The 23680-nt window shown below is 41.6% G+C and overlaps 2 protein-coding genes across 2 annotated transcripts; both read right to left on the bottom strand.

Moving 5' to 3' along the window:
* Positions 1–2402: 2402 nt before the first annotated feature.
* On the bottom strand, positions 2403–6871 carry ndufb7 (NADH:ubiquinone oxidoreductase subunit B7). Its single transcript, XM_080029149.1, has 3 exons — positions 6598–6871; positions 3975–4143; positions 2403–3243 (listed from the first exon to the last, which is right to left on the bottom strand). Exons 1-3 carry the CDS (start codon positions 6707–6709, stop codon positions 3156–3158), a joined length of 369 nt encoding a protein of 122 aa, XP_079885275.1. The 5' UTR covers positions 6710–6871; the 3' UTR covers positions 2403–3155.
* A 4271-nt stretch (positions 6872–11142) lies between these two features.
* Positions 11143–23576, bottom strand: LOC307251554 (transitional endoplasmic reticulum ATPase). The gene is made up of 18 exons (XM_080028922.1): positions 23292–23576; positions 22865–22976; positions 22346–22518; positions 22072–22214; positions 21723–21853; positions 21051–21182; positions 15735–15837; positions 14491–14624; positions 14174–14309; positions 13970–14082; positions 13402–13566; positions 13067–13189; positions 12755–12967; positions 12434–12612; positions 12189–12318; positions 11899–12057; positions 11586–11737; positions 11143–11499 (listed from the first exon to the last, which is right to left on the bottom strand). The coding sequence occupies exons 1-18, from the start codon at positions 23312–23314 to the stop codon at positions 11385–11387; spliced, it is 2436 nt and encodes an 811-aa protein (XP_079885048.1). The 5' UTR covers positions 23315–23576; the 3' UTR covers positions 11143–11384.
* Between the last annotated feature and the right edge of the window lie 104 nt (positions 23577–23680).

Here is a 23680-nt window from a genome sequence, read left to right on the forward strand (position 1 = left end):
CAGTATACCTTCCAATCCTTTGTCCTGTTAAAAACGAGGCATTTCCACTGGTGTGGGGAATAGAAATATGTTTTTATGAGCAAAAGCTGAATGCTTGACCCAAAGCTAATAGCTATACACCAGTCAGGCAAAAATACCAATAAAAACATTTATTTCAGTTTCACTGTTTGAAAAAAAGCACAAGTAGCTTCCTATCCATTGTGTTATTAAAAACGAGGCTGCTGTGGTTAAGATAAATTAGTGGATTATGCAACATTCATCATGTTTTGCCGTACTACAGGCATCTTGTTGCTTAGCAACAAGCAAACAACATGGGGGGTGAAGGAATATTTTTCGAGAGGATCTCGGGGCCGTGGACCAATAAGAAATAGGGGGGTGGACTGCACAGTGGAAGCTTCTGGCTTTCCAGTTTTTGATGTCAGAAACAGGGAGAATTCTGACTGGAGTATATTGGGTGGAGAGGTGGAGGGTTTCAGAAAAGGGGAGAGTGAGAAAAGGAGAGAGCTTTCTTTTTTTTGATACTTTGGCAGTCTGTAGGCACACCGTAGACCCATAATTATGTTCAAAAACATCGGAAAAGTGCATTTGCACAATATGGGAGCTTTAAGGTTAGACTTGAACAGACAACTTGATTCCACTGTAAACATGTAAGCTCCATGGCACGGTCGAAAACTATTTGCCTTCTGGCATGCAAGCACCTGGCTAGTGTGAGTGTGCCCGATTAATAGCCTTGCAACCGGTTCAGTCCCGCCACCAGGCGGTCGAATTGGGCATAGCAAGACAATATAAGCAAACAAACAAGGAAAAAGGGTCAATGGCTCTTACTTACAGTAACAAAGACTGTGCTGCCACCACCCGTCGTGTCTGGGAAGAGTAAAGCTTTGTAACAGTGAACATTTAATATTGATCATATTAGACTTTTCCCAATATGCAAAAAATTAGTGGCATCTGCACAATATGTTCAAATATGGATGTTTGTCACAGCCCACCCCTCCAGGAACTGTAGAAAACAACCAAAAAAAATCCTGTATAGTGCTGCTTGAAAGTTTGTGAACCCCTTGAGCCTTTTGGAATTTTATTTATTTTAACCATTAATCATTCATTTTGATCAATACCAGTATTTTTATATGAAATAACAGATGTTTGTTTATCAATTCAAAAAAATTATTTTCCGGAAATCAAATGTTAAAACGATAAAGATAAAACAAACGATTTGCCAACTTTTGTATATGCAAAAATGTGTGAACCCTGGGCTTTATTGCTTAAATCGAGCAGGTGAACATAATCAGGTGGGCCAAATTGAGTGATGAAATGGACCAATGTAATTAGAGATCTTTAGGGACGAAATTGAGCGGCACTAGATAAAACAGATATAAAACCAGGTCAGTTTAGGCTCACCAAAGTGAACCCATACAGGTCAGACATGCCAAGAGTAAAGGAAATCTCAGAGGATCCCAAGAATAGTGTTGTGATGTTGCAAATGTGTCTGAAGACAGCTATAAATTGATTTGAAAAAGTTTGAGCTCCATCGGTCCACCATGTGGCAAATCATCTGCAAGTGGAGAGCTTTAGGAGTGACTGAACATCTGCCTAGATGTTGACTTCCTTCAAAAACATCCACAAGCGCCACAAGAAAAGTGATTTTTCAGGTAAAAGCCAACCCAAACATTACATTTAGTGATTTGCAGACCTCTCTTGCAGCATCTGGGACAGATGTGCATGGTTTCAGAATAAGAAGAAAATTCAGTCAACGTGGCTACCATGGGAGGGTTGCTGAAGCCTCTGCTCTCAAAAAAAAAAACTGCGTGTCACAACTTTGCCAGAGAGCACCTGGAGATACCTGAAGTCTTCTGGAAGTCTATTCTTTAAGGCCTTTGCACACTGGGCGAATAAACGCAACGTAAAAGCGAATGTTTTGAAATGTGAATTTTGTCGCGTCCCACTTTAGAAGCGACGTCCTAGAAAAATCGAACTCAGTTCAAAAAAATTAAAAACGCAAATTCGCATTGCGAAATGACGGCGCTGGTGTGGAGGCTTGTATTGACTCTGTATACGTTCGTTAATTAACGGATTAATCGCACGAATAAAACGCGCCCGGTGTGCAAAGGCCTTTAGTCCAAAATGTAACTGTTTGGTCATAACCAAAACCGCCATGTTTGTGCTAAAACGCAACTCTGCCTACCACCAAGAGAACCATCTCCCAAGTGAAGAACGGTGGTGGCAAATGGTCTGCATATCTACAGATGTAATGTTTGGGTTGGCCTTTACCAAAAAAATCACTTTTCTTGTAGCGCTTGTGGGTATTTTTGAAGGAAGTCCACTTCTAAACAGATGTTCAGTCACTCTTAAAGCTCTCCATTTGTAGATAATTTGCCTCAAGGACCGATGGAGCTCAAACTTTTTTTTAATTAATTTATAGCTGTCCCCAGACAAATATGCAACATCAAAACTCTATTCCTGAGATCCTCTGAGATTTTCTTTCCCTTTTAGGTGTCTGACCTGTATGGGTTCACTTTGGTGGGCCTAAACTGACCTGGTTTTATCTATGTTTTATCTAGTGCTGCCAATTTCTTCCCTAAAGATCTCTCATTACATTGGTCCATTTCATCACACAATTTGGCCCACCCGATTGTGTTAACCTGCTCCATTTAAGCAATGCAGCTCAGGGTTCACAAACTTTTGCACATACAAAAGTCGGCAAATAATTTTTTATCTGTTTTAACAATTGATTTACAGAAAAAAAAACTTTTGAAATGATAAAAAAATGTTATTTCATATAAAAAATACTGGTATTGAAAAAAATGTATAATTAATGGTTAAACTGAATAAAATTCCAAAATGCTCAAGGGGTTCACAAAATGTTGAGCAGCACTGTATGTAAAAAATGTAAATTCAATTTGTATGAACCTTCAGTCAAACATTCATAAAAGGTAGTTTATCTATTTTGGGGTAAAAAAAAAAAATCTGAAGAAAGGAGTTGGTGTTTTTAAATACAATCTGCAAAGAATAAGTGCTTTGCTAATTAGATTAGAAGGGCCTACAACGGTTTTTGTCATTAATAAGGCTGAGGGTTGTAGAGCTTAAACAATATTGTTTATTGTGGACAGAAGCACATATATACAGAGGAGAAGAAGAAGGACCAAAGGATGTACTGATCATGCAGCTTCTGGCTGAGACTCGATCCTCTTCTTCCTCAGCTGGAGTCTTCTCTCTCTCTCGTACTCCTTCATACGCATCACATAGCTGCAAACACAAAAACAAGGTAAAGAGTTGATATCAAATCTTTGACAAGATAAAAGTTAAAGGTGTTCAACTGAAATAGCGAAATCTTGAATATACTGCAAGGTGCCATTACAAGTTATTACTAAGTTTTTTTTTAGGAAAGTCACACCCTGCCTTCCTAATTGCATATTTTCTACTATTTAGTATAGTAGAAAAAAGATTTAGTATGTCCCGATTCGTGTGGCCAAATTTAGGATGGTTAGAAAGACCCGGATGTCTACTACATCCGGCCACGATTTTTTGTGTTGAAAACAGCATTCTATTTGGGCGATTCTGACCCATAATCCAGTGCGAACCTGAAGTGACGTATGAACATATGACATATGAAAACAAACGGGGAAGCGATGGATATAAAAGCAAGAGGCAAGATCAAGGCGCAATGTTATGATGAAATAAATAAGTAAAAGTATGTCCCAATAGTATGCCTTCTGCATCCTAACTAGATTATTTGTATCGTCGGATGTAGTATGTAGAATAGAAAAAATAAAGAGTATGCTATTTGGAACGCAGGGACAGTTTTAGTGGAAAACTAACATGTTACAGGCTACACATAACACATGGACTTGCATACAGTCATGCTAATTAAGTGGGTATTAGAAAGAATCTGGTCTTGGAGAGTCAGTCCCACAAAATAATGATAAACCAAACCTCTTGATGTCTCAGCTACTTACTGAGCACATTTAAACACTTACTCCTGGTGTTGGCAGTAGTCCCAGTCGTGCCTCTCGTGCTTGCAGGCCAGGAAGTTGGGCCAGTTGTCCCTCTTGCACTTCATGAGTGTCAGGAGGTGGTGAGCACAGTAGTCCCTCTGCTCCAAAGGCAGCTGGGCCAAGTTCATCTGCTCCTGGCTTGCTATCATCTCTGGCAAAGGGATAAAAATGTCTGATGTTACCATATGGACGTGGATGTATTATCTGTAAGGTAAGTCGTGTACAGGATGAAGGCTCGGCATATTCTTCAACAATACATACTAATCTGAGAAATTTCTAGATGTTTTAACTCCTCTAAACAAATACTAAGACATTATTTGGGTCTATCCCCGCAAGGAATCAATATATTACCAAAAGACACAAATAAAGATTTTAGTGTTTATAAAATGTTGTATATTAGGCGACTGTATATAGGCCTACAAGCACAGAGATGAACAATTAGATCATTTTAATTGACAAATGTTATTTTGTATTGAATATTTTGATAATACAAAAAAGTCATTTGTACTGTGCAAATATTTCAAAATAACAAAAATGCAACGTTTCAAGCTTCTCAAAGTTGAGTATTTGCTGCTTTTCCTTTAAATTATTTTTATTTTTACCAACCAACCTATCAATTTATGAATAAATAAATATATACTTACTCACAATGAAAATAAAATTAATTTGTAGTCCCTTACAAACCGTGCTCCTCCTCACATCACTACAAAACCTGTTTTCACATTAATGCATTGAGTAATAATAATCCAAAACCGGTAATAGAACAGTCTTTACCTGGATGGTGCACTATGTAACTTTTGGTATGCGAGAAGTTAATTGTATCAAGTATATTCTCATAACTGTATAAATAAACTTTACTCTCAGGGACATTGGATCCCAGAGGCCTGTTTCAGGTAGCTGGTTTTACATACTCTGAGTTTAATCCTGCGCTCTGAGTTGGTCAACTCAGAACGCAGGGTTGACGAGTAACTCTGGGTTTTCGGTTTCAGAACAGTGGATCAGCGTTGGGTCAATCAACTCTGAGCGTGTTCACTCTGGGTGGAGCGTGTGCATAAAAGCCATCGTCAATGGATCGCTGATAACATGATTCACCATGGAAACAGAAGAAACAAATGCGTGATCCTCCCACTTCTCCACAAAAAAAAAACTTCTCCGCTACTCCCACTGGAGTTAGAAATATTAACGAATGAGTTTATGGTAGCCTATGGAGAAGAATTAACTGGGATATTGTCACATAACTCTGATCTAATCTCCTCGGCAATTCAGAAAAAAACAGAGCAATCATTTCGCTTCCGTATGAGATGCCATAGTCTATTTTAAAAAGTTACGCATATCAGCAGTAAAGTAATAAAGCTGGCGCGGCACAGCATTTCTGACAGTGTTTTATATTCGCTGTATAATATGTTGGGAAGCTATAGCCTAATAGCCCACTGTGCAGTAAACAGACTGTCGCTTCTTTTAAATGGGGAGTGAAAGACATTAACGTCTGACACATAAGGTGACAGTTTCCATTGAAGAGCCTGATTGATTTATTACCAGATCCATTTTCCTCAAGTGATCACAATTTAAATTATTATATCATTTTTATATTCATATTAGGCTATTTAACGAGGCTCGTCTGTGACTTTAGGATCGCACAAGTGAACAGTAACAATCGCGTGCAGCCGCAGCGTTACATGAATCCACCTGACATAAATCTGTTCAGTGGCACAGACGTTAAAAAGCATACAATACAATTAGGTTTATTAATCTGAATGTAGAGCATGTCACGATGTGTAAGGTGGCCGCCTATATGAACGGACCGAGGGCTGAGAACAAGGCTACTGATCAGATAAATGATCGGTCAAACGTAAAATCATCAGGAAATGATAAAAACATCCCGATGGAGATTTCTATGGAGTGATTTTGCTTCAAACTGTACAGGGACGCGTATGACAGTGACACTCTTTCTTCAGTCGGAGCTGCAGCGTAAAGTGAAAACAAACTCAGGGTAGGTCTAACCACCCACGGCGTATGTTGCCGCAGTAACTGACTCTAAATACGTTTTGTAAACTAACTGCAGGCTCTGCATAGCAAATGTAAACAAACCCCTTCTAAAACTGAACAGTGCACCTTTAAGTAAAGGGTCTGAATACTTCCTCCACCATTGATAGGCAGTACATTTATGCAAAGTGTTCATTGCTTATGAAGCATAAACACAGGATTTGGTATTGTTCTGGTATCCTATTAAATCCGGGTTCACCTCAAGTATTGGAAGAAGGCCTAGTTGAGAAGGTCAGAGTTTAATTTTCGGTTTTAAATTAGGTCTGAGTTAAATTTAATGTTTTCGTATTTCTTGTGAAACAGAATGATGTGGGTTGTTTTCTGGGAGAAGCAGGTTGGCCCCGGACAGGAACAGGCCAAAGGGCAGCAGTTCACTTTCCTCTGAACTCCACTTACAGCTGTTAGCCGCTAAGCTAACCATTGTATCATTACTGCCCTTAGCACAAAGCTAGTAAGGCTAAAGTTTGAAAAGTTGGACTAGCAGGGCTGATAGGGAGATCAGTTTCAGATTCAGATCGCATGGCAGGATGCAGTAATGCGCTTCTCCAGGCTGCAGACAAACCTCTCTCTTTCCTCACGTCGAAGCCGATCTGGGGGTCGATGTCGCGCTTCCTCGCCGGGTCCGGCTCGGTGTCTGTCTCGGTGACGTACCGTCTAACCAGGTGAGCTCCCATGGCACCGACGAGGTTGAAACACCGCTAGCTAAAAGTAATATGTTCTGTTTGCTTAGGCTACGCGCTAAGCTAATATTTCCAAAGAGTTTCTCCTATCTACCATTCGGTCACCTCCACAAGCCCCCTGCCTCTATTTCCGCTTCTGACAGGAAATAAACAGCTGAGCGGTGCTACAGCGAAACACCACCCCTCTTTCCTTTACAAAGGTTCCGCTGGCAGGGGGCAGCTGTTGATAATGGCTGTCTTGATTCAGGTATTGCATGGGTATTGCAGCCTACGAAGGCTGCATTTGAAGACCGATTGCGTCATAGCGGCGCACAAAGGCTGTCCCGTTTGCAAGGCTCCTTGCAAGTCTCCTCATATGCGGTCGTGAAATGCAGCCTTCGTTTCACGGTTTTGAAGGCTGCATCAGATGTATCCTTCGTGGCCCAACATATCCCAAGATTCATTGCGTTTTTTTCAGAGATGGCATAAAATAAAATAAAAAATAACAAAACAGCAACGTGTTACTCCATCTTCTTAACTTTTATCTTCCTTTCTTTTTTTCTTGTACTTTTTTTTCTTTTCGTCTGGTAGGCAACTTCTTTTTCTTTTTTCCTCCGTTGACAGGGCTGTCTCTGTTGGCAGCAATCAGGGTTGCTAGGCAGCACAGGAGCGGCGAGTCGTCACGCAAGGTAACGGCTTGTTACGTGAACCGGAAATGCTCGTAAACGGAGACCTGCGGAGCATAGACATTATAAAGGAAAGTTTTATTTCTCTAATTTAAAACACAAGCTTGTTAGGCAATTGCCTCTTAAAAGAGGACGGGATTATTTAAAAGCAAAGTCTTCTTGGTTGTCCAATGTTCTATACTAAGGGGGGGAATACCAAGTTCAGTCTAGACTCGAGTTCCTCAGACACAGACAGGAAATCAATGCGTGCCTTGCAGCGCGGTACATTTAAAAACACATTCAATACAAAACCACAGCAATCAAAAGTATTAAATTAAGGGAAAATCAAACAACAACAGCAAACAATAATACTCAAATGCATAAAATAAAGTTAACCATCCTTACAATCGCATTTTACTCTGAAGAGAAATTCAAGCGAGGCGAGTTTGGCAATGTGGTGCAGCCTTAATTTGTGAAAGACAGACACCAATGACAACAAGTCGGAATGGTGGTTGTCGATGCCAAACTGTGTCTCCTCAATATGTTCCCCAAGCAGAAACACATCCTCCGTTTCAATCTCCTCCCGGACGAAGTGTGTGACTCGGACGTCTGGTTACTTAGCCTATATCATATCAGAATCTTCTATGACTGTTAAGCCCACTATGAATATTAAAACACGTCGAAACTTGTGCCCTGTATCTTAGCTACATGTATGATCTTTGCAGCAAAGAAAACGGCGTGAAATCAGAGTTTGGTATTTAATGAGATATGATTAATTACATGCGCTGACAGTTCATTGCACCTGCCAAACAGACTACACTGAGTGGAACGTGTGACCGGTCCAAGATGGCGCCCGCATTTCTCGCGCTCAACGCCCAATGCGGGGGTCTATCCTTTATAATGTCTATGCTGCGGAGACCGTCTCATTTAAAAAGGCTCGTTGGCCTTAAAATCGGCCTTCATAGGCTATAGCCTTCATAGACCGCGAGACTGCGTCCTACCAAGTGCGTGGTCTCTGAATCAAGACACAGCCCATGTGTCTAATAATGTTGGTAATGATGACTTAACTTCTGATTTAGTTATATAAAATAATATAAACCATACAAGCGTTTCAGTTCAGCTCAATATGAAATATATGCTGGCTATTTTCTGTGGAAAAATCCAAAAAGCAGCTCAAGATATTCTTGCTTTAGTAGGCCTATGTTGCTTCTCTCTTTTACTCTTATGCCTCGTTTCCACCGAGTAGAGCTGTTCGGTCCAGGTAGTTTGGATTTTCATTTGCCAAAAATTGGGTAGGGTACGGTTTAAGCGCACCTAACCGCTCGGCTGCTCCTAATTTCGGTACTCCTCCGTTGGGGTAGCCCATAGACATAATAACATTATTATGTCTATGGGGTAGCCTACCAGCCGCCTGAAAGGGTGCCGAAAAGGCGGAGCTACGCATGCCGTCCGTTTATTGGTCGAAATAATCATTTCCGCCGTGTGTAGTCACCTCGACAAGAGTGAAGAGAGTCTTGTGTTTTGGCGAAAATGTGAGCGCAGCACTGTTTATTGTATGGTGTTTTTCCACGTCATTAAATGAATCAGTTGGTTTTGGCGGTGGAAACACCACGAGATTCTTAAAAGCGAGCTGTCCCGCTCTGAGCCGCTCCGCTCCGACCCGCTCTACTCAGTGGAAACGAGGCATTATTACTCTACTTTTTACAGTGGTTTATCTCGTAATTCTTAGTTTTAGCTTTTAATTGCGTTTTATGTCTTAGTAGGCTATACTTCAGTTTGTATCATTTGTCACTGTGTTGTGTATAATTTTTATGCTTTTGCCTGTATGAAGCCATTTGTGACTCCATGCTCATGAAAGGTGCTATAAATAAAGTTACTTAGCCTTCTTATGCCTCGTTTCCACCGAGTAGAGCGGGTCGGGTCGGAGCGGCTCAGAGCGGGTGTTAGAAATAAAATTCTACCGTGTTCTTTTAACCAGAGTTGAAGAAGGAAAAACAAGTAGAAGATTTATTTCAAAGCTTAAAGATTTATTATCTAAATTGAGTGAGCAGAAACATGTAGGCCTACATGGAGCTTACTGGATTCTCAAAAAACATCCCCAGTAAGACTGAAGACAAAATGGTGGGACATAGTGTTATATGGAAACAAATACATTATTTCTGATTGGTTGACTATGTGTTAGAGGCTGGCCGATGACGTCTTCTTCTTGCTGGTCTTCATAAGATACATTTCATGTTTTACTAAGAGAGTGCTCATAAGAGAGGTGAAGGGAGGGTGCGGGGTCGTTGCTAGGCCGGCTGTCATGTGCTGGCTCATCCCACACAAATAGTTCTCCCCTGACCTTGGGCAAAGTATCTACTGAAACTGCCTGCCTCTGCATATACAGTTTTGTTATGTGCAGTTACAAATAGTGAATGCATGTGAAGTTACTAAACATACAAAAGTGTATAAGTTTAAAAAGCACACTACTATAAAATTTAAATTATTCTCACACGGGACAGCTCACTTTTAAGAATCTTGGTGGTGTTTCCACCGCCGACCCTACCCTTATTGTTAGGGCGGGGTATAGGCTGGAGTGCGATAGCCGCCGCCAGAATGTGGGTCAAACTATCGGGCTGTGGAACAACTGTGGTCAAGCCAGCGGTCTCTCGTTTTTGCTTGGTCAAACCAGCCGCTTCTTTATTTATTCCCCCGTGTTGTTGTGAGCACAGAGACGGCTCGGTGCAACTCATAGAGACAGTGAGCGAACAGTGCTGGCTACGGCAGCTACGTGACTAGCAGTGGGACACAGTGTAGCCAACTGATTAATTTATTGACGAGGAAAAAAACCACACAATAAACAGTGCTGTGCTCACATTTTCGCCAAAACACAAGACTCTCTTCACTCTTGCCGAGAGGACTACACATGGCGGAAATGATTCTTTCGACCAGTCAAATGACAGCAGTGTGTAGCTCCGCCTTTTAGGCACCCTTTCAGGCGGCTAGTACCCTAGTACCCCTAGGGAGGAGTACTGAGATTAGGAGCGGCTCAGAGCGGTTAGGTGCGCTTAAACTGTACCCTACCCAACTTTTGACAAATGAAAAGCCAAACTACCCAGACCGAACCGCTCCGCTCTACTCGGTGGAAACGAGGCATTACTTATCTACTTATTTGTTCTGGCGAGGCTGGGTACCAAGGGGGCAACTGCACCAGGGCCCTGTACCAAACACTCAGAGGCCACAGCCCTTGATACACTGTTGATTGTTTTTTGTTACATATAATGCTTCAGCAAATAAAAGTATCTGCACATGAGTGGATATGACGTAATATATATATATTTATGAGGGAAATATATATTTTTGTGTTAATTGATGGATCAAATTCACAGTTCTATCATGTATTAAAGACTATTTCAAATCATGTCCCCCACCCTAATTGTTAATTTTTTTTTTATTGTGCGTACATGATGCATGTACATTTGTGCTCATTAAAAAAGGCCTTTGAAAAGCAAATTTCTCAGCAATATCATTAGCATGGCTCTGTTTTATTCAAGTGGACCAGTAATCCATCACAGTTAGCCAGCATGTAGGCTACACTACCTGGAAATTGAAACTAAAGCAGCTAAATGGAAAGACTTCTTTCACTCAAATGATACCTATACAAAAATATGCACGTCACAGTGATTATAGAGGAATACAATTACATTTATTTATCACATTTTAAACTCACACATACACACGACTCAATAATCGTTATAGTGCAAACAGATGACAGTGTGTGAACACCCTGAGCTTTGCCTCAGTGCCAAGTGTTTGTGTTCTTACTTCAAAACAATTCAATAAATAGCTACATTCGGTATTTTCTCTCATCAGATTTCTTGTTTGATTCATATTGTATCCTGTGTTTTAAAATATTCCTTGTAATTATCATTGCTATTGTTTCCCTTTGTATCACTCCATTTCGACTACCATTCTTCTTCAGCTTCCATTCATCCATGTTTAGCCAACCACAGCAGTTAAAGAGGAGAATCTCTATACGGTGTTTGTCACTGATATAGATCATCATCTCCCCCCTCCTCTCTGAACAGGTTGGGCCTCCCTGACCCCGAGCCAGAGCCTGACCCCTGACTTCCAGACCGGGCATCAGAAGCGGACGGGAACCTTAGTGGTGAAGGAAAAAAATAAGTGAGTCTGAAATGTATCAACAAAGTGTACTGTATATTGACTGTCCTGGCCCCCGTATGTACCTGAAGTTTCCAAAACCTCGGCTCTGCTGCAGAGTTTGAGAAAACATTTCATATTTGCGGATGTCGTTGTCACTGACAGAGCGACGGGCAAACCTCATCGCCTCTTCAAAGTGATCCTTCCTGATCTCTGGGACTGGATCAAAGTCCTCATCCTGTAGACGGTGGAAAAATACTATGAAGACCATGTGTCAAACAATACACTGTGTGTGTGTGTGTGTGTGTGTGTGTGTGTGTTTGTGGTTTGTGTGTTTATGTGTTTGTTTGTGTGTGTGTTTGTTTGTGTGTGCGTGTAATAGCAGCCTGCCAGTCTGACCATGGGGACGCCTGGTCTGTTCTGCCTCTGACGCTCAGCCTTGATCTCGGCCTCGATGGCCTCACGTATAGCCAGTTTACAGGCTCTCTGGCAGATCTCTGTCAGGTCAGCGCCGGAGAAACCCTCTGTGATGCCTGACAGGTATTCCAGGTCCACATCCTACAGGAAGCAGAATGTGTACTTGTGTGATACCTAAATACATTGTACATCTGAATTGTCATCTACATTATAAAAGGGACAAAGCAACATTGACATGGGAATTCATTTCTAATAGTGGGTGTATCACTTACACGTGCGATAGGGGACTTGCGCAGGTTGGCGTTTAGGATTGATTTGCGCGACGCCTTGTCTGGGAGTGGGATGTAGATGAGCTGATCTAAACGTCCCGGCCGCAGGATGGCAGCGTCTATGATGTCTGGTCTGGTGTGTCGACAGCAGCAAAGAAAGGGAGATGGACAGACAGGGAAAGTCAGTGCACTGACCTCTCTCTCTCTCTCTCAGACCACAATCACAATACAATTTCCCACACAGGGACCTGTTAGTGGCCCCAATGATGAAAACATTCTTCTTGTCAGACATGCCGTCCATCTCTGTGAGGATCTGGTTGATGACTCTGTCAGCGGCACCCCCTGCATCCCCAGCTCCACCTCCCCTGGATTTGGCGATGGAGTCTAACTCGTCGAAAAACAAGATGCAGGGCGCCGCCTGTCTGGCCTGCGGGTCAGCCAAGTTACAGTGTGAAAGATAGAAGAAATAACACACTCATCTGCATAGCGCTTTGCACATAAAACATATCCTAAACGTCTATCTTCCCATGTCTTATATTCAGTATTCCACACTTTCTCTGCTCTCTCACCTTATCAAACACGTCTCTGACATTGGCCTCTGATTCTCCAAACCACATGGTGAGCATCTCAGGTCCTTTGATGGAGATAAAGTTTGCCTGGCACTCGTTAGCGATGGCCTTAGCCAGCAAGGTTTTCCCACAGCCTGGAGGGCCGTAGAACAGCACTCCCCGAGAGGGAGTCATGCCAAACTTCAGGAACTTTTCCGGATACTCGACGGGGTACTGAAGAGAGTGAGACCGAGACAGAAGGATTGATGATGGCACTTGTCTATGTGGGTATGTGCGTAATGTGTGTGTGTGTGCGTGTGCTTTTTCATCCACCTGGACGAGTTCTTGCAGTTCTCTCTTGACCTCTTCCAGCCCACCGATGTCCTGCCAGGTCACATTAGGCACCTCTGCCACGGTCTCCCTCAGAGCTGATGGGTTGCTCTGACTCAGCGCCCACTGAGGGAGTACAGGAGGGTGTCAGGGAAAGGAGGGACTATTGTGCCCCCAAACTGCCGGGAAGAGCAAAAGGTCTCCATGTATTTGTTTGTGTACATGTGTGTGTGTGTGTGTGTGTGTGTGTGTGTGTGTGTGTGTGTGTGTGTGTGTGTGTGTGTGTGTGTGTGTGTGTGTGTGTGTGTGTGTGTGTGTGTGTGTGTGTGTTTGTTTACTTCAAAGTCGTCCATGGAGACAGCCAGTGAGTTGAGCAGGTCAGCATCGATGGATTCGTCTTCCATATCTATGAGGATCAACTTCTTGCGAATGGTTTGCAGAGCAGCTTCGGAGCACAGAGCAGCCATGTCGGCGCCAACGTGACCGTGGGTCTCTTTACCGATCTGAGGTACGTAAAATAAGTCAGGGACATTAATGTTTATTTATCAAAGGTCACCTATAATGCAAAATGCACTTTTTGGTGGTTTATCGACAATAATAATATGGGTTCCCGGTGTATTTAGAGAGTCCCAGAGTATGTGGAAAAACCACTCCTCTCTCGTTTCCTCCACCTACACCTTTCTGAAAACCTGTGTTCAAAAACCCCAGTCAGATTCTCTTGCTTTATGACGTCATAACGAGGACCATGCTACCACTGTATAGTCTATGTAAAGAAATCGAATATCACACAAGACCAAGAGAAGCATCAAAACCTCTACCTGAACAAATACTGTATAGTTAATTAATTACCAATATAGTTACAGATTAACTAATTGTTTCGTCTTTAATTTATAAATAACTTCCCACCCTTTCCAGGTCAACGTCGTCAGCCAGTTTCATGTTTTTGGTGTGAATCTGCAGGATCTCCAGTCTGCCGGTGGAATCAGGGATTCCAATGTCAATCTCCCGGTCAAACCTGCCTGGAGAGAGACACCATCATACTTGTAGATGTACGTGTATGTGTACATGTACATGTTCATGTACTGTGTGTGTGTGTGTGACTGTCCTGACCAAAGCGTCTCAGAGCAGGGTCAATGCTGTTTGGCCGGTTTGTGGCTGCCATGACCACCACGTGAGCTCTTTGCTTCAGGCCATCCATCAGGGTCAGGAGCTGGGAGACTATACGCCTCTCCACTTCACCATGGGTCTGCACACACACACACACACACACACACACACACACACACACACACACACACACACACACACACACACACACACACACACACACACACACACACACACACACACACACACACACACAAAGTGTGTTACATTGACCTTATACTGCAAAAACAGACATTTTGTTCTTGTTCCCTATTGTTTACCTTCTCTCTCTTGGGAGCAATGGAATCAAGTTCATCAATAAAGATGATGGCCGGAGCATTTTTCTCTGCCTCCTCAAAAGCCTTTCTTAGGTTGCTCTCTGACTCTCCCGCCAGCTTACTCATGATTTCAGGCCCTTCAAAGAAAAATTCAAAGCATGTAAAACACAACATATCTATAAATAATTGGAAAAAGAGAGAACTCTAACTGTATTCGTGTAATAACTCTGGTTATTCTCAAAGTTTCTTTCACTTTGAAATTGCAGAATTAGCTTTTTCGTCTCTGTGTCACTGAACACCAGTGTTGCCACAGTTACTTTGGAAAAGTAATCCGATTACTGATTACTAGTTACTCCTTGAAATAGTAACTTAGTTACTTTACTGATTACTTGATGTTAAAAGTAACTAAGTTAGATTACAAGTTACTTTAAACGTTACTTTGCAGGTTTTGAAACCCATATATCTCAATTTAAAACATGCACATATTAAGAATCATTGAAAATATATAAAATAAAGCTTGTAGGCTAGTAGCCTATAGGCATACTGTTTTCAAAATAATAAAAATTATGGTTTGAAAAATGTAATAAAAAAAAACCTTTTTCCCCCCATGAAAATAAATGCATTCCTCCAAAGTGCAAAGACAGTAGCAGAGTCTTTAAACTTAATGTAATTCACTCTCATGCATTAATTTGACTTTTCTCTACGATGTCTCATGTGTTGATAGACTGGGTGTGTGCGGCCACCGGTCGCCACGTGACTATAAGTTTCCAAGTTTTAAACACTTCTATCTCTTCAACGTCACCGTACCCGAATCCTAAATATCCCCATAGCAGACGCTATATTTCATGGGGGGAGGGGGGGGAACGTTTGTTTTGCGCCACAGTTCAGCTTAGACTCGGCCGTAATGCTACTGCACACACACAGACACACACACACAGGCACACACACGCTGCATGTCAGAGACGAGGGGCACTACCAAAAAGACGAGAGGAGCGGTTGGAGCAGTTGGAGCGTTTAGAGACACAGTCATTTGTGCATTTATGTAAAATGTTTCACTAAGGAAAATGACAGAAAAAGTAACGCACAGTGACTTTGATGAGTAACTTTAATCTGATTACTGGTTTTGAGATAGTAACGCGTTAGATTACTCGTTACTGAAAAAAGAGGTCCGATGCTGGTAACGCGTTACTAAGTAACTAAGTAACGCATTACCGGCATCACTGCTGAACACAAAAGTAAAGCCTCACCATTGATAAGGAAGAAGAAGGCCCCTGTTTCGTTGGCCACAGCCCGGGCCACCAGAGTCTTCCCTGTACCTGCAGGGCCGTACAGCAGGATTCCTCTGGGGGGCTGAGAGAGAGAGAGAGAGAGAGAGAGAGAGAGAGAGAGAGAGAGAGAGAGAGAGGAGGGAGGGAGAGAGAGAGAGAGTTTTTACCACACCAACGATCCCCCGTCGGAATAACCTTGACCCACTATTAAATCCAAGTGGCAGGGAGATAGTGCATCTCTGTCGGGCCTTAGGCCTGTACATAGTTAATGGTCGGTTCAGAGGGGACTTTTAGGTAGGTTCACATACTCCTCAGCTCTTGGGTCTAGTGTAGTAGACTATGCAATCAATGACATGGACCCCTCAACTATCAGTGCATTCACTGTCAGACAGCAATCCCCCCTTTCAGACCACAATCAAATTAATGTGTTCCTTAAATTGTCAGGTCAAATTAGCGACACAAAAATAGAAACCAGTAAGCTGTTTAAATTAAATCGTAATTACAGATGGGCCCCAGACAGTGGAGACAAATTCATTAATGTTTTGAACTCTCCTGATCTGATGAATAACCTAGCAATATGTACAGTCCCCTCTATAAGTATTGGAACGGTGAGGCCAATTCCTTTATTTTTGCTGTAGACTGGAAACATTTGGGTTTGACACCAAAATATGAATATGAGACAATAGATCAACATTTAAGCTTTCATTTCCAGGTATTACATCTGGATCTGATACACAACTGAGAAGATAGCATTTTTTGTAAAGGAACACCACATTTTTAGGTGAGCAAAAGTATTGGAACAGATAGACTTAAGATAAATTAAAGTGAATAAGACTTAATATTTTGTTGCAAATCCTTCACTTGCAATAACTGCATCAAGCCTGTGACCCATTGACATAACAAAACTTTTGCATTCTTCTTTTGTGATGCTTTTCCAGGCCTTTACCGCAGCCTCATTCAGTTGCTGTTTGTTTTGGGGGGTTACTCCCTTCAGTCTCCTCTTTAGCAGGTAAAATGTATGCTCTATAGGGTTTAAGTCTGGAGATTGACTTGGCCAGTCTAAAACTTTCCATTTCTTGCCCCTGATGAATTCCTTTGTTGTTTTTGCAGTTTTTTAGGGTCATTACCTTGCTGCATGATGAAGGATCTTCCAATCAGTTTGGTTGCATCTTTCTTTAAATTGGCAGACAGAATGTTTCTGTATACTTCTAAGTTCATTTAGCTGCTGCCATCATGTGTTACTGTGTTGTTGTCAAGATGAACCTTTACCAAAGTGATGGAAAGGCTAAAGTTTGGAGAAAGAAAGGATCTACTCATGACCCCAAGCATACAAGCTCATCTGTGAAACACGGTGGAGGCAATGTCATGGCTTGGGCTTGCATGGCTTCTTCTCGGATGGGCTCATTAATCTTCATTGATGATGTAACACATGATGGCAACAGCTAAATGAACTCAGAAGTTTACACAAACATTTTGTCTGCCAATTTAAAGAAAGATGCAACCAAACTGATTGGAAGATCCTTCATAATGCAGCAAGATAATGACCCAAAACACACTGCAAAAACAACAAAGGAGTTAATCAGAGTTAAAAAGGGAAGGTTTTAGACTGGTCAAGTCAATCTCCAGACTTAAACCCTATAGAGCAAGCATTTTACCTGCTAAAGAGGAGACTGAAGAGACTAAACAAACAACAACTGAATAAGGCTGCGGTGAAAGCCTGGAAAAGCATCAAAAAGGAGGATTCAAAAGTTTTGTGATGTCAATGGGTCACAGGCTTGATGCAGTTGTTGCAAGCGAAGGCTTTGCAACAAAATATTAAGTCTTATTCACTTTAATTTATTTTAAGTCTATCTGTTCCAATACTTTTGCTCACCTAAAAATGTGGTGTTCCTTTACAAATAATGCTATCTTCTCTGTTGTGTATCAGATCCAGATGTGAATACCTAGAAATGAAAGCTGAAATGTTGATCTATTGTCTCATATTAATATTTTGGTGTCAAACCCAAATGTTTCCAGTCTACAGCAAAAATAAAGGAATTGGCCTCACTGTTCCGATACTTATGGAGGGGACTGTAATCAAAATCAGTATATCCCTTCCAGAGATGGTGTAAACAAGGCCATTGACGATATCAATATGATATTTCATAAGGCAGCTATTAGGGCTGACCTCATAAAGCAAAAACGGAGACCTGTTGAAAGGCAAAATACTGACAAATGGTTTGATCAAGAATGCAAAACAATCAGAAATGAGCTGAGAAAAATAGCAAATCAGAAACATCGCCAACCAAACAACCCAGCCTTGCGCATTAGATACAATGAAATTTTAAATAAATATAAATATACAATTAGGATTAAAAAACAAAATTATACCCACATGAAACTTCAAGATATTGAGAATGCCATTGACCAAAATCAATTCTGGATATGTGGAACAAGTTCAACCCAAAGCAACAGCAGACATTACCAATCCAAAACGGTGACATCTGGAGATCACGTTTAGAAAATCTGTACAAAGACATACCAATCAATCAAATCAATTCGGATCAATGTATTATAAAAGAAAAACTCCAAATATTAGAAGAAACAATTAAAAGACAATCAAAACCCCCTTGATTTCGATATTACTTTGGATGAATTAACAACACAGACAAAATGTCTGAAGCCAAGGAAAGCTTGTGGTCCAGACAGCATTCAAAATGAAATGCTCAAAAGCAGCACCCCAGAGATGCAGGGTGCAGTGTTGCATTTGTTCAATGTAATATTACGGGCAGGATGTTTTCCCAACATCTGGTGCAAAGGGCTCATTTCCCCCATTCATTCAGTGGGGACAAATCGGACCCTAATAACTATTGTGGCATCTGTGTTAGCAGCTGTCTAGGGAAACTATTCTGTAGTATTATTAATAAAAGAATAATAGATTTCCTTGAGGAACAGTCAATACTAAGTAAAAGTCAGATTGGCTTCCTCCCAAAACACCGCACCACTGACCATGTATATACGCTTCACACTTTAATTAACAAACACGTACAACAAACGAAAAATGGAAAAATATTATTTTGCTTCATTGATTTTAAGAAAGCTTTTGATTCTATTTGGCATAAAGGGCTCTATTACAGACTCTTAAATTGTGGTATAGGTGGCAAAACCTTTGATCTGGTAAAATCCATGTATTTGGAAAACATGTGTGCTGTCAAAATTGGAGATAAACAAACAGAATTCTTCCCCCAGAGAAGAGGCGTTCGGCAGGGTTGCAATCTAAGTCTGACTTTATTTAATATATATATAAATGAACTGGCTGTTGAGTTAGATCAATGTGCTGCTCCTGGCCTCTCCCTCCTAGATAGAGAGGTGAAGTCCTTGTTTTACGCTGATGACCTTGTTCTACTGTCTCCTACTGAACAAGGACTACAGCAACAGTTAGACGTAGTAGAACAGTACTGTCAGAACTGGGCCATGGCAGTAAACATGAAGAAAACCAACATCATGATCTTTCAAAAACGCCCCAGGTGTCATGAGAACAAACATAATTTTACTATTAATAATCATGTCATTGAACACAGTATGAGTTATACCTACCTTGGTATAACCATAACAGCATCAGGGAGTTTCAACATGGCAGTGAATGCACTAAAAGAAAAAGCTTGAAGAGCTCTATTTGCAATTAAGAGAACATTTTATGATTTCCAAATTCCAATAAAAATCTGGCTTAAAATATTTGATAGTGTCATCCAGCCCATTGCGCTGTACGGTAGTGAAGTATGGGGTCCACTCAGTCATCAGAGCTATACCCGTTGGGACAAACATCCAACAGAATCTCTACATGCAGAATTCTGCAGATACATTTTACATGTACACAGAAACACACCAACAAATGCATGTAGAGCAGAATTAGGCAGATACCCACTTATAATTAACATTCAAAAGAGAACGCTCAACTTTTTTAACCACCTAAAATCCAGCCCCAGAGACACCCTCCACCCCAAAGCCCTCCAAACCCAAGAGCTGAGTCCAGAAAAGAGTCCCCTATGTCAGTTGGTACTGAGGCTAACTGCCCCCTCTCAGACACACTCTGACCAGCCTCACAACAACACTGCTCTCCAAACAGTAATCAGAGTAAAGCAAATTATAGCACAATGTAAAGAAACCTATCTGGACCATTGGGAAGAAACAACTAAAAGCCAAAGTACATTGGAATCTGTTATCAGAATCAGAATCAGCTTCATGGGCCAGGTTTGCGTAAACAAACTAGGAATTTGACTTCGGCAACCATTTGCTCTCCAAGTACAACATTCACTAAAAACTAAAACATTAAAAATACTGTTCAGTAAACAATATTACAAATGGACAAAAACGAATACACAACAACAATTCAAGAGATGGAAGAAATGGTGCAATCAGTCAGTTAGTGATTAAGAATTAAATAAAAATAAAAATATATATATATACACGGTCAGATTTAAGAATTACAATATAAAAATATAAGTACATTGCAAGGCAGATCAGTGCAGAGGTAGTGTTAAAAAATATTTGAATTGTAAGTTTGAAATCCCGCCCTTAAAAGAAATGATGAATTAGCAGAATATCTCTCTACTGTCAGAGATAGAAAGCAGAGACAGATCCTAACCAAGTACAGACTCAGTGACCACAAACTGGCAATTGAAACAGGAAGACACAAATAATCATGGCAACCAAAAGAAAACAGAAAATGTGGTCACTGTTCGACAGGTGAGGTTGAGACAGAGATGCACTTTCTCCTACAATGTACAAAATTAAATGACACAAGACAATTGTATTTGAACAAGTTCAGCTCTTTAGTACAAGATTTCAAAGAGCTGAACGACCTCTCCAAATTAAAAATACTCCTCGGAGAAGGAGACCGGGCACATCTTGCTGCCCAGTATGTATTTACATGCCACAACCTGAGGGACAGTGAATGATTGAGGCACACACACACACACACACACACACACACACACACACACACACACACACACACACTATATAATATTCATACAGATGTATATATCGTTCATATTGTATATTGTTTTATTTTGACACATATTGTGTATTGTTTGAATATTGTTTGAATATTTGGATTTATTTGATGTTTTGCTTTGGCAATATTGCTTTTTTTTTTTTTACTTTCATGCCAATAAAGCCAATTTTGAATTTGAATTGAATTTGAGAGAGAGAGAGAGAGAGAGAGAGAGAGAGGAACACACCGTCATAAAAGGAAGCAGAGTGGTTGTTATCAGGTTGTTGTTGTTGTTGTTGTTGTTTGTGTATGCACGTCACCTTGACTCCTATAGCCTTGAAGAGGCCGGGGTGCCTGAGAGGAAGCTCCACCATCTCTTTGATCTGGGCCAGTTGCTTGCGACAGCCTCCTATGTCGTCATAGCCGATGTCATTGAGGCTCTCCTCCTCGTCCTGTCACAGGGAAATAAGCCAGAGTCAGATGTGGTCGAGTATATTTTCGCCTGTGAATGTGAAATTGTCCTGTTCCTAATGCCGAAAAGGTTACATAAAATCACTCAAACTGGATTGCTTTGGTGATTTGATTTAAGTTTATGCTGCAGCATCGCTATGGCATTGTTGCACGTCAATGGCAAGCATCCATGGATTCATCCTGCCCAGTTTCAACAGCCTGTTTAAGGCCTGGAGAGCATGCTATAAGTTATTTCATTGCTTCTAATCATCCTATTGCACTTGCAACCATACAACCATAATAGGCAATTTAATGAGTTGTCAGTGTATATTTTGAGTAACTAGTATTATTGTATTGAGCTGGGACACAAGGAAGTGATTGCGATAATTACAGAACATTTCCAGAATTCTTGCTACATCTGGAGTTCTTCCTGCTACTAGCTCAGTGTCCGCCTAAAGTGGCCTCCGCGTGTTGACACTTATTTTATATACTGTACAGTCTATGGTTGACACACAGTGACGGCATAACTCCATATGGCAGACCTCTCTTTTGATTGGCTCTCCCTCACAGTAGATGACTGTGTCCGGGGCGACGATGCAGTGAGGGCTGGGGTCAGTCTCCACCACCTTGAACTCCACCGCCCGCATGCTCCCCCTCACCAAGAAGATGTCATCTGGCAAGTGGCAACACATGCAAAAGGCTTTTAACAAATGGGAGCATCTAATTGAGTTCTGGATGACAGTGGGGCGAAGATATGAATTGACGCTTTGTGCTGTTGAACAACAAACAAGTTGATATATGAGCCGCCCTACGGGATGAGATTTTACACGATCAAGTTATGGGCAGGGCCATTTGACTGTGTTGTGATCAGCAGCAGAAGTGCTGCAGTACCTTTATGTATGGGCCTGTAAGCCTCCAGAAAGTACGGTTTTAGGAAAACATCAAAGATGTTTCCGGTCAGGCCCTCAATGGTGTCATCTATAGGGAGGACATGGATCTTCTTCCCATACTTGATATCAGGGCAGGACTGGACACTGTGATAAAACACACACACACACACACGCACGCACACACACACAGCAAGCCATGGCTTACTCCTGATTATTTCATGTAAAGTTTCTCCAAACCTCACGTGCCATGCAAAGAAACATGGTGTGCAGTCTACCTGATGACATCACCCAGCCGGACGCGCAGGTTGTTGCGTGTCACACGCGTCATGCGGATTCGTTCTAACCCACATGTGTCATCAGTCAAGACGATGCACACCGTCTCACGCCGCTTCTTCCCTCTCAGCACCACCGTGTCCCCCCGGAAGAGCTGCAGCTCCTCCGTCTTTTTCTGGTGGGGAGACACACACACACACATTAGTGTTTTCATTACTTCCGAGGTCATCACATAGAATTACATTCCTTTCCTGGAGACTTGCCATAACTGTAACGACTACTTGCCTAAACCCTTACCCTAACCTAAACCTAGGTCTACCCATAGCCATACCTTAAAGCAAGTCCTCACCCTAAAATTGTATTATTTACATTATGGGGACTTCCATTTTGTCCCCAAAATATCACTGTAGAAACAGAAAAATGTCCCCACACCATGAGTAATACACAGACACACACCTCATAAGAAATACATAGATTACTACAGCACTTTTACACCTTACACAGACCCCACACACACAGACCTGCGACAGGCTGACAATGCTGCTGTCTTCATTGAGAGCCTCGTCCACAATGAGTCTGTTAGGCCTCTGTTTCTGCCTCAGGATGGCAGTGGAGAAATCTTCTCCCTTTGGGCTTCCAAACAAGACAACACATTATGACCCTCTCACTTGTAGCTCTGGTTTCCCCATGTGACACTGAGCTGTATTTAGACTCCCTTTGGCTATGCACGTAGCAACTATACAAGTCTGTAAACATACCAATAACATGTTAGTTCATCAATAGTTTTGAGCTGAATCTAAAATGGATTTACAAAAATGTAAATGCAGTGTTGGTTTAATGACACAAAAATATAAATTGGATCAAAAATGTAAATTATCATTTCTGTGATAAATTATACAGCTTATTTAAAGATGCATGTGTAAGTACACATGCAGCTGTTTCACTCACTCTGCTCCACCTGAGCCTGGCATGACTTCTCTCCTTTGTTTTAGTCGGATTTCAGACAACCTCAGCTTTTCCCACTATCCCTCGCTGTCGTCTGCAGTTGTTTACTGTGGTGGTCTATGCAGCAGCTGCTCCTCTATGCTCTGATGATGTCTGCTGCGATCGGTGCCAAGGGTTTCAGGTTCTGCCTGGTCTGATCTGGTGCAGTTTTGTTCTTCCAGAAGCCCACAAGGTTCCCGGCAGAGAGTCTCAGTGTTTCCTTTCTTCTCTGTTGCCTTGAACCACCATGTTTGCTGGAGGCGCAGCCTGTGTGTTGTTTATCAGTGGAGGTATGAATATACCCTCCCTGTCTTATTTGTAACCCCATCCTGCGTGCACAAATAGGTCGATGG

The sequence above is a fragment of the Ammodytes marinus genome, assembly GCF_949987685.1.
Source record: "Ammodytes marinus genome assembly, chromosome: 6".
Taxonomy (NCBI): Eukaryota; Metazoa; Chordata; class Actinopteri; order Uranoscopiformes; family Ammodytidae; genus Ammodytes; species Ammodytes marinus.